Consider the following 11,916-nt stretch of genomic DNA (forward strand, 5'->3'; position numbering starts at 1 on the left):
ATATTTTATATCGCCAACTTTGAACTTTTGATCTTCCATACTCGCATTCCTTAAACTGATTCATATTATGGCCGGTAGGCATGATATGTAGTCGGTATCCACGAAGTAACACTTAATTAAAACAAGCAAAAAAGCGTAAAGGTAAACTTAAGCTTTAAACCAAAATACTGAAAACAGATGCTTCAAACTGAAATACTATCTATCACAAAAAGTATAAATATAAAATAATATGAAAAAGTACAAAACAAACGACGAAAATCATGCAGTTTTCAGACGTTTTGGGGAGGCATTATCGACCGCTGGGAACAATATTCTGATAATCGTCAGAGTTTCCGCAGTTAAATAATTCTGAATGGCTTCGAAAAGATGATTTCCAGTGCTTGTCATAAAAAAGGCATGCCTTTGCAGATCCGCCTGCAGAGCTTCTGTAGATTCGCGATTAGCTCCTCTGGTTTTATGAACGCTCACACCAACTGAAGGTGATTCTGAGCGCAGCTCCATCACAACCTTGCCCAGAAGTAAACTAAATTCACTCACAATTTCCGGGCTGATAATAAAGTCGAAAAACTGTCTGAACGAAAACTTTTGCCGGGCTTCCAAAACCGTAAAAAGATGCCGGAATAAATCGGGATACTGTCCAATAACGGGCTGGATCAGGACAAAAGCCACTTGCAGATGCTCGTCACTAATACGATCCACCGACTGTGGTTTCATCAGATCCGACTGCAAATGATTCAACAAGATCATGCAGCAAAACGCCAACAAATCTTGGTCGTCCCAGATGTATGCAACCATGGCTGACTTTTCTCCATCAAATATAGATCGCGAAACATCAAATTTTCCTTGGACACGCAGCCTGCGAACAAGCTTACATATATTTTCAAACGTTTCCAGAGTTATGGGTGTTTTGCACGACTGAGCAATATGTTGAGCCAGCAACTGGGTTTTCAACCAGTAAGGAAAGGAATCAGAGTCGAATATCGCCAAAGAACGGCCAATCAATATGGCGAGATCCGACCGGAAAGTACTGAATACGGAAGATTCATCGAGTCGTAATTCGGAATAAGTCTGCGATAGCAGCAAACGATTGGCATCGTCGTCATTCAGAATATTCCATACCTTTTCACTTAAATTCATAATACCTTCCATATATAATGACAACTTTCGTAGCTGCATTTTTCCGACATGAGACACCACCTGGAACAGAAGCAGAAGAACTAGTAGGAAAAGCCTGCCTGCATACTTGCAATTCGCGCACGATGTGAAAGAGCAAAGTTTAAAAAAATGTAAATTTACTTTCAAAAAACAACAATGGTACTTTAATTTACCTGTTTCGAAACACCCGCACCCATTCTTAACAAAAATGGTCTTCGCTGGGGAAATATCACAGAGTGACTTTGCGTAAAAATACTTGTGCAAGAGAAACGCCCAGAAAGTCAAAGTCACCAGAAAATCCAAGACATCATTAAAAATTCCCGTGTTCTTATGGACACTTTGCCATTTGCAATACATTTTCCACCAATGCTCCAGGTTTACGATAGAATCCGACGATTTCCAAAATCCGCACCAGCTCATTTTGAATGCAGAAAACATCTCGTTAATCAGCTGATGAACACTCTGCCAACAGCTGTCGGGGTTGATGTTTATGGCCTCCTCGTCCGATGAGCATTCAAGAATACAGCTGAGATGATATTTCACTACGACAGTTATGACACGCTGATAAAACTGCCCGCGATCTCCATCTTTCTTTGAAATCAAAAACAGCGGAAATAATTTCGTAGCAATCACAAAATGATATTTAGTGCGGTAGATGATGAACCTGCGTGGAGCTTCGTCAAGCAGAGTGTTGATTGTGTCCCGTATGATTTCTATAGTGCGGCTCTCGTAAACCGATTTAGGGAACATCTGCAGAAATGTCAGCAGCAGTGCCAAACGCTCTTCAATCTGGTGAGGCTTAGAGTGGTTCTGCAGAACCTCCACGATGAATTTCTGCAACTCGTCATAGGGCATTAAGGCCAACATCTGCAGGAATCTCTCATCGGAACCATCTTTCCCCAGGAGGGCCTCAACAACCTGTTGTTGCCGTTCGATCTGTGTACCAACGAGGTCCGCGAGGTTTCCGTCCTTCAAAAGTAGTTCAGGTTTGGTTTCAACAAGATCAGTTGTGTCCATACGTTCCATTTCGAAACGATATAACCCTAAAGATTCGAATTCCGCTTTCAGATCAACAAAACCAAGTTTCGGATACTGGTTTCCGCAAAGAATGATAGCGTCATACAAAAATCTAGAGAAGGCTCAAAAGTGGCGCTTCCTAATTTTAAACAGGTGCAATTCTGACAAGATATGGATGCTGAAGCGGGTGAAGCTGATGCGGACTTAATGGCTTTCGTAATAGTTAATATCATACTATCCCGCAGCAAAATTTATCATGACAGCATGCAAGTAAAGTGCAAGCAAACTTTAAAAAAAGTTACTGTACGTATCGTTAACAGATAACTTCGCTATATCTACCCGAGAGATATGGCACTGATTGTTTAGGTTGAAAACGCGCGACAGTTTATGATTACTGTAACTGACGGAACTGTTATGGAACTTTACGGAATTTGACGGAACCCAATGGAACTCTACGGAACCTGACGGAACCTAATGGAACTCTACGGAACCTAACGGAACCCAATGGAACTATACGGAACCCAATTGGAACTGTACAGAACTGTACGGAACCTGACGGAACCTAACGGAACCCAATGGAACTCTACGGAACCTGACGGAACCTAACGGAACCTATTGGAACTCTACGGAACCTGACGGAACCTAACGGAACCCAATGGACCTCTACGGAACCTGACGGAACCTAATGGAACTCTACGGAACCTAACGGAACCCAATGGAACTCTACGGAACCTGACGGAACCTAACAGAACCCAATCGAACTCTACGGAACCTGACGGAACTTGATGGAACCCAATGGAGCTTTACGGAACCCAATGGAACCTGACGGAACCTAACGGAACCCAATGGACCTCTACGGAACCTGACGGAACCTAATGAAACTCTACGGACCCTGACGGAACCTGACGGAACCTAATGGAACTCTACGGAACCTAACGGAACCCAATGGAACTCTACGGAACCTAACGGAACCCAATGGAACTGTACGGAACCTGACGGAACCTAACGGCAATGGAACTGTACGGAACCTAATGGAACCCTGACCGAACCTAACGGAACCCAATGGACCTCTACGGAACCTGACGGAACCCTAATGGAACTGTGCAGAACCTGACGGAACCTGGAACCTAATGGAACTCTACAGGAACCTGGCCAGAACCTAACTTGGAACCCAAAGGAACTGTACGGAACCTAATGGAACCTGACGGAACCCAATGGAACTCTACGGAACCTGGCCGGAACAGGAACCCAATGGACCTCTGCAGACCTGACGGAACCTAATGAAACTCTACGGAACCTGACGGAACCTGACGGAACCTAATGGAACTCTACGGAACCTAACGGAACCCAATGGAACTGTACGGAACCTGACGGAACCTAACGGAACCCAATGGACCTCTACGGAACCTGACGAAACCTAATGAAACTCTACGGTACCTGACGGAACCTAACGGAACCTAATGGAACTCTACGGAACCTGACGGAACCTAACGGAACCCAATGGAACTGTACGGAACCTAATGGAACCTGACGGAACCTAATGGAACCTGACGGAACCTAACCTGACGGAACCCATCAGGCTTTGTGAACTGAACAGAACCGGGTGCCGCTAGCGGTCACCCGCTCACCCCGGGCTCCGTACACTGGAGGATACCAGTAGCCCGGTCACCTCACCCTAACGAGGCCCGTGCACTGGACAGTACCAGTTGCTCGGTCACTTATTCACCCATCAGGCTTTGTGCACTGATCAGAACAGGTGCCGCTAGCCCGGTCACCCGCTTACCTAACGTGCTCCGTACACTGGAGAGTACCGGTAGCCTGGTCACCGCCCCTAGCGGGCTCCGTACACGAGAAAGTACCGATAGCCCGGTCACCCGCTCACCTAACGGGCCCCGTGCACTGGACAGCCAGTATCTCAGTCGCTCGTTCACCCATCAGGTCCTGTGCACTGGACAGTACAAGTAGCTCGGTCATTCGCTAACAGGCTCTGTGCACTGAACAGCACCGGTAGCCCGAGACATTACCTTAATTTTAATTTCTGCAACATTACAATTCTCAGTGTCCGAACTGGAAGGAAAATTATCGTAACTGGGCAGATTGACCTTAATAAATATCACATGAAAGTACAAACTAAGTACTAAAAAACAAAGTTTGATTATGCATACGAAACAGCGGCATCTACTGTCCTTAGGTGAACAGCCATTCACGCACTAACCGTTACCTAATTTTAATTACTTATCCTTAAGTATCATGAAAGTACAAACTAAGTACTAAAAACAAAAGTTTGATTATGCATACGAAACAGCGGCATCTACTGCTCATAGGGGTGAACAGCCATTCACGCGTAATTTAATTCAAATATTATCGTAACTTAATTCAAATATTTAGTTTACGTTGAACACTAGAAATTTAGTACTTATCCCTTAGACAAAATTTCTGTCAAGTTTATCAACTATGCCATAGGGTAGTGTAAACTAAAAAAGCAGCAGCAAATGTATAGTCGAAAACATTATAAGATAATTCTAGAATAATGTAAATATCGCGAGATTCCGAATAAAAAACACACTGCAGCATGAGTCGTATGAGATAGGACCGAAATTTACGTGCGTAATAGTCCAGTATCAAAGGAGAAATATTTATTCCGCGCAATTTGCGCGGGTCCGATAGTCAGTGTCACAATATTCCTAACAAACACAAATATTGTACGCATTCTTATTCTTTATTATAACGGATTTTAATATTTATTATTACCCTACTCTTTTAGTTACTCAATGCTTGTTTGCTTGTTTTCTCAGGTCCCGGGGTCCAAATTTGGATTATATTTCCAGTTTCCCAGATCGCTAAAGTTGTAAAAATGTATGCAGGTCTGTTTGGCTGCAAACTGCGATCTGGCTCCTCTGGTAGGTGAAACGGCGCAATCAATGTGGGAACGCAGACCTACTTCCGGAATAAGACTGAATAGTTTAACAGGAAGAATAGAGATTTATTTTTTCTGCAAACACATTTTAACATTACCTAAAACTTAATTTACCTTGGCGTGCATTGGTACATTTCAGGAACAGAAAAAGCTTGTGGGCACGAGTTTTTTTTTCCAAAAGATTGCCGCCACGCCCTCGTTATGGAAAGTGTTTGACCTCTCCTATTTGTTATGTGCAGGAGCCGTGCACCGTCATATATCTCGGGCCCGGCGTCCTTCATTCCGTAATTATTCTTGGTGGAAATGTGAGCCAAGCACGAAACTTTGTCGACGAACGTTGGATTCCGATCATCGACACCGTTATACTCTTGCGCAAAAAAGTTAGTCCATAACAATTTACCTTGAGTGCCTCCGAATTTTAATCTTTAATTTATCTTAGTGTATCAAGTTACGCAACAACTCTAATTCCGAAATACTGCATAAATGGACGCTGCTGCTTAGGGAACGGTTGCTCGCCCGCACTGCAGCTGCTATACAGGAAGTGAATCCACGTCGTTTTCCTTTGCGGCATAAAAACAAATATGGAAAATTTTTGAAAGCTACTAGCTCATTTTCAACAAATTTCCCAAATGTTCTGGGTGAAATCGACGTTTTGGACATCAGCTGTCTGCCCCCTTCTGTATTCCCGACCAATTTAATCTTTGATGATGATGCCAACTGCCTTCTTGCTCCACCAACAACTGGAATATCAATAAGTGCGCCGTTAGTAAATGGTCACTTTCTCGCAGAACGAACATCACTGAATTCCGGAAAAGCGTTTGTGTGCCATTATACTGAGTGTACAAGATCTTACAACAGCATTACTCACTCAATCTCCATATTCGTGGGTAACACAAAAAGAAATATGTGTGCCATTTATGCAATCCAAAATTTGCATATTGCTCTCCACATTGGCTTAAAGTTCACCAAATTAACGACCATGGTAACCATAAAAATCAGCTTAAACAATATTTGGTTTCTTAAATAAATTGTTCTATCAGTTATAATAAATTTTTAAGCAAAGCTGCTGTAATTTGAAATACAGTGCTAGATTCATTTACTCTAAATGCTGCAGTTTTTAGTCCGAAACATTTTACTGGAATTGTTTAGGTATGCCAGATGAACCACCGCGCAAGAAGTCCAAGTGCGGTCGGCGACCTATGAATATCACCCCTGATTCTCTTTAAATGTGTGTTCCGGTGCGTTTTTACCAGGTTTATGAATATGAGCGCAGCAACTGTTTGGTAAACGATTCTGCGCTGCAATACTAACTGAAAAAATGTGCCAGTATTTTTCTTCCAGCTGACGCAGTTTGATTTGATTTGAGACTCTGCATAACTGTAACACACGGCACAGCGTTATTTTACATTGCGCTACATGGAATTGGCTCCGTTTAACGTATCATTTTCACAGATATACATGGGTTCTACTTTGGATTTCCGTTACTCAAATTGGTTTTACATTGCTGGACACGGAATTGACGCCGTTTAGCACAACATTTTCACAGATTTACAGCAATTTTCAAGTGCATTTACGTTACTTACGTTGATTTCGCAATGCCGGACATGGGCTTAACGGTACTTACACAGATCTACAGCAGTTTTACGTTGTTGGGCCAGTCGCCATGGCAGCCTACGAGTATGGCAGCCAGCGACAGTCCCGCTTCCGGTGCACGGCTCAGTGGTGCACAATATCGCACACACTCACGCCTGCACGCACTCGCATAGCGACGTCGAATCACTGGCCTCAACTCCGCCTTGCCACACCTACGGCTTCACGTCTCGGCCAATCAGCGTTCGCCATTCGCTCGTGTTGGACCTGCCCAGTGCCGCATTAGGCTTTTCTATGTTACGGCTCGATATGCCGCTTGTTCATGATTCAGTAATCATTCTCACGCTGTGCTGTACACTAGCATGCGCTATATCGAGCCTTCACGTGCTTTGTGTTTTGGTTCTTCGCTTATTGATTCCTCAATAAAGCCTTTGTTCTCACACTCGTGAGCCTTTGTTTGCCAGCTGTCACAACGTTGTATTTACGTTATTTACGTGATTTTTACTTTACCGGACCTGGACTTAAAATTGTCAAACCTAGATTAACAACATATTTACGATAACTAACGTTGGTTTCACTTTGCCGGACATGGAACTTCAACGGTTTGGTCTGCAATATACATTGCATTCACTTTTATATGCGTTGGTTTACGCGTACTTACCCTAAAAAGGGATTCCACTTGTTTTTTTCTTCGAACAAATCGTGCATTAAGTGCAAATTACATAAAAGATGCCATGATAATATTTGACAATACTCATAAAAATGCTTCCTTTTTATGTGTCACTCCATCCTAAGAATATACCTGAGGTTCCTTTACCATAGAATCTCAGAAGGTAACGTTACAGTCAGCTTGGTGAATGCACGAAGGCAAGGTATCAAGACATCAGTAAGAGTCTCAACGTCTGTTATAATTGGAAATTATCTAATTCAGGTTACTTTGATAAATTATCTTCCTTCATGGAAAAGCTGTAAAGCACAACATTACTTTACCATATGAAAATGCCAAGAACGACAACACCGAGCAGCTGAAAGCACCTTCAAAGCCGACATTAGGCAGCACCACGTCAAAGTCTGATGTCCAACGTTAACTGGCCTCTTGCGATAGCTCAACCGGCCTGCATTGGGTCACCTCAAATTCCGTACAATTCCGTGGAGTTCTATGAGGTTCCGCACCGTTCCGTAGAGTTCCATTAAGTTCCCTCAAGTTCCGTACAGTTCCGTAGAGTTCCATCAGGTTCCATCAGGTTCCGTAGAGTTCCATTAGGTTCCGTACAGTTCCATTAAGTTCCGTCAGGTTCCGTAGAGTTCCATTAGGTTCCGTCAGGTTCCGTCAGGTTCCGTAGAGTTTCATTAGGTTCCGTCAGGTTCCGTAGAGGGCCATTGGGTTCCGTTAGGTTCCGTCAGGTTCCGTAGAGTTCCATTGGGTTCCGTCAGGTTCCATTAGGTTCCGTACAGTTCGTTTGGGTTCCGTTAGGTTCCGTCAGGTTCCGTAGAGTTCCATTAGGTTCCGTTAGGTTCCGTCAGGTTCCGTAGAGTTTCATTAGGTTCCGTCAGGTTCCGTAGAGGTCCATTGGGTTCCGTTAGGTTCCGTCAGGTTCCATTAGGTTCCGTACAGTTCCATTGGGTTCCGTTAGGTTCCATTAGGTTCCGTACAGTTCCATTGGGTTCCGTACACTTCCATTAAGTTCCGTCAGGTTCCGTACAGTTCCATTAGGTTCCGTTAGGTTCCGTAGAGTTTCATTAAGTTCCGTCAGGTTCCGTAGAGTTCCATTGGGTTCCGTTAGGTTCCGTAGAGTTCCATTGGGTTCCGTAGAGTTCCGTAGAGTTCCGTAGAGTTCCATTGGGTTCCGTCAAGTTTCGTAGAGTTCCATTAGGTTCCGTCAGATTCCGTAGAGTTCCATTAGGTTCCGTCAGATTCCGTAGAGTTCCATCAGGTACGTGCCAGCATTACGCGTTGCTATTTTTCGGCCTAAACAATCTGTGCCATATGTGCTACCCGAGCACTCAAAACTTCGAAGTGCAACAGCTGATTTAGCCTGATTACGAAATTTATGATACCGTATGCGGTGTACAGATATGGTGCTGTGAGAGTAGGCTAATCGTAAAAAGCACAACAATTATTTGACAAAGCACTTCCAGTGACCAATATCGATGAAAATAAAACAAAACTCACTGCATTTCGACACTAATCACACTAAATACAATGTCATATAGCCAAAAAACATGACTGTGCTGAACTTCATTTTAAATTAGCTCTAGCCATAAGCTAGACTGCTAGAGTAGTTCATCAAAATTATTGGAAACAAGGAAGGCAGCAGATCGTACAGGTTTGGCGGCTTTGTACTTTGCAGATAGTTGGACTGATACCGTAAGTTAAAACTCGATACTGCAAAACAAAATTAAATTTTTGTGCTGCTAGTGGGTTGTGCGGCATCGCTGACCGACTGCCAGCTTTTAATCATGTACGCAATCGTTGTAAATAATTGTTTTCTATCTGTTCTATTGTTAATCTTCGTTGTTAATCGTTTTATACATTTCTTCGCTTTGCCGTACGTAGCAAGCGGTTGGTGGACTGCCTGACTGACTTTGGAAGAGGGTATTGTACATGATCCATCCACGTTTTGGCCTACTCTGTAGTCGACACGTTTTGCTTTAATGGGAGTCGATACGCATAGTGGAAGACAAAAATTCTTAACTGCAACATAATCACAATAATAGCGATCTGCTTGCGAGTGCAGTTCCTTTGTGCATATGTTTGAATGGTAGAAACTTGAAAGTGTAATAGATCGTTCAGGGCGGCAACATTAGATGACTTAAAATGTTAATTACAATTAGTACTTGTACTTACCATAATGATATACCTGTATGATTATGTAGCTGTATATAGTATGCTGTATATGCATATGCTACAAGAATATGCTGCGTTTAGCTACCAAAGACTACTGTATACTGTACTATTTTCAGTGCAATTTTAAATTATTAACATCTGAACTGCATCAGTATCTTATTTTTCTGCCCGCCGCCGCCGTCATCATGCAGTGCCATTAAATTTTGAGGTCATGCGCTTGAAACAAAATTGATTAGCCATTCACATAATGCAAGGTGCGGTCCTGCAAACCGTTATGTTTGGGATAGCCATACATAAGTACACGTATGAACAGTCAGTAAATAATTACATCAAATAATAATTTTCTATTATGAACCGTTTGAGTATAAGTACTATTCCGCCTGCAATATGCAGTACACAGCACAAGTAAAATGAATTATTATGCTAGCCCAAGTTACGTGACCCGAGCATCTACCCAGAAATCATAATGCTCGCCATGCCGGGGAAGCATCGTCAGCCGTAAGTCAGTTAGCTCCAGATAGCGGGAATTTCATGGTTGTGGTATTGCTCAGGTTTGTTTATTGACACAGTAACTGTAAAGCGCAGCCAGGAGATTATTGGTTTCTCCTCGACCTCGGGATATTCTTCGGAACTGCGAGGCAAAATTGCTTAGGTCCCCTGGACAATCAGAGATGGCATATGGTAAACCGGCAACCCCTGTCTTGGGAAACAGCCAGCGACGCTTTGGAAAAGTGGGTTGGATCTGCGTCCATTGCGCATTTTCTTGTTCTGTCGACCCAGATGGCCTACTCAGGTCACCGCTAGGCATTCCTACAAACAGTGCAAGTTGACGAGTTTCCCAGAAAGCGATATTTCATAGTTGGCAAAATGATAACGACGTTCAAAATATATGCATATGGCAGGGATTGTCAGCCAAGCGTTGACCTTTAAACCTCGCTTCAGCTTGTAACCACTAAATGTAAGTAAATTAAATGATTGGTGACTGCCTACTGAAACAGTGCTTTATTTATACTTATATGTTTTCTTTGTTAAATGATTGTTGACTGCCTACTGAACAGTGTTTTATTTATACTTATACTGTATGTTTTCTTTGAAGTAATTGACAATTGCCTAAGTACATTTCAGCTTTTACCACACCATACCAATCCAAGAATTTTATGTCATGTAAGCATAGTTATATTAAATACACGTACGAGAAGGGAATGACAATGCTAGCTGCGTACTTCTTCTTTTGTTGAAATTTTAATGCAGATTCTATGATCGCATAAAATTTAGTTAAAAACATGAACACACTGAAGATTACCGGGATTGTAGTAATAAGCATATGGAGTCCATTGGTCCTCTTCCCACCATTTCGGTAACGCCGACTGCCTCACAGGAAATGCGAGAAGAACTTGCGGAAGATAAGCACAACAAAATACGCACAGAACTGCCCATAGGTACATTTTACCTTCAGCTGACAGTTCTGGCAACCAAATGAAATTTCGAATGGTAAAATAGTAGATAAGATAATAAATCTGTTGTATTTGTGCCACCACCTGTAAAAAATTCCTTCCAAGTGCCTATACAAATTAAAGGCGTCGACGTAGACCTTATATATCCTGTGCTCCCAGACCTATTCAAGGATTGCAGTATACATCTATCACGACATCATTATATGCAGCCGATATATATAGCCACAGTAAACTTGGAAAATGTCAACATCCAGAAAATCAAAGGACTCTCCACCTAGCGTTTTGATTGTCGTTAATTCGGATGCGCACTGGACGATGTGATAAATTTCGTGATCTGACTTCTTTGGATTTGCCGTCGGCGAACAGTTGCCTGTATGGCGAGGGGTATATAATATATATGCTACGCACATTTAAAATGGAACTTAAATGAATTATCGGTGCATGCAGGCCAGGGCGTAACCCGTTTCATGAGAATTGAAGTGCTACTTCTGCAATTCCAAACCAATATTCCACAAGATTTGATCCTGTTTCATTTGTGGCCGTAATTGCTCCTTGATGTGCTGGTAGAATGTGATCCCATCACAAATGTGCGTCAACGCGCAATCAAACTATCGCGATCCAGAAAATGCACTGTACCGTGGTTCCGTGTCCGGTTTTCACGGCACTGAAAATGCCGAATTTTGAGCAACCCTTTTTAAGTCTCGCAAAATTAAATTAATGGGACAAAATAATATATCTATGACGTCCGTGGTTGTAACACGATTAAGAGTCTGTCCGAGTAAAATGCACAACTGTAAACCGAAAAACAGTATAAGCTACAATACGAACACTAGAAGTACTGAAACCAAAGCATGACTAAATGTAAATTACTACTTTCATTATACGACGGTATTAAATGTACTCTTTTCAACTAACCTATTTGCAGTACGAGTACT

The 11,916-nt window shown here is 42.6% G+C and overlaps 1 protein-coding gene across 2 annotated transcripts; it reads right to left on the bottom strand.

Annotated features, from left to right (window-relative positions):
- Positions 1-8: 8 nt before the first annotated feature.
- LOC129584629 (uncharacterized) lies at positions 9-8,958 on the bottom strand. Of its 2 annotated transcripts, none has more exons than XM_055476869.1 (3): positions 8,853-8,958; positions 1,329-2,198; positions 9-1,197 (listed from the first exon to the last, which is right to left on the bottom strand). In XM_055476869.1, the coding sequence occupies exons 2-3, from the start codon at positions 1,350-1,352 to the stop codon at positions 259-261; spliced, it is 963 nt and encodes a 320-aa protein (XP_055332844.1). In that variant the 5' UTR covers positions 1,353-2,198; positions 8,853-8,958; the 3' UTR covers positions 9-258. The 2 variants fall into 2 exon arrangements, with proteins under 2 accessions (XP_055332844.1, XP_055332845.1); XM_055476870.1 differs by having other exon boundaries at positions 8,738-8,863.
- Between the last annotated feature and the right edge of the window lie 2,958 nt (positions 8,959-11,916).

This window comes from Paramacrobiotus metropolitanus, unplaced genomic scaffold (genome assembly GCF_019649055.1).
Source record: "Paramacrobiotus metropolitanus isolate TYO unplaced genomic scaffold, Prichtersi_v1.0 Parri_scaffold0000014, whole genome shotgun sequence".
NCBI classification, from domain to species: Eukaryota; Metazoa; Tardigrada; class Eutardigrada; order Parachela; family Macrobiotidae; genus Paramacrobiotus; species Paramacrobiotus metropolitanus.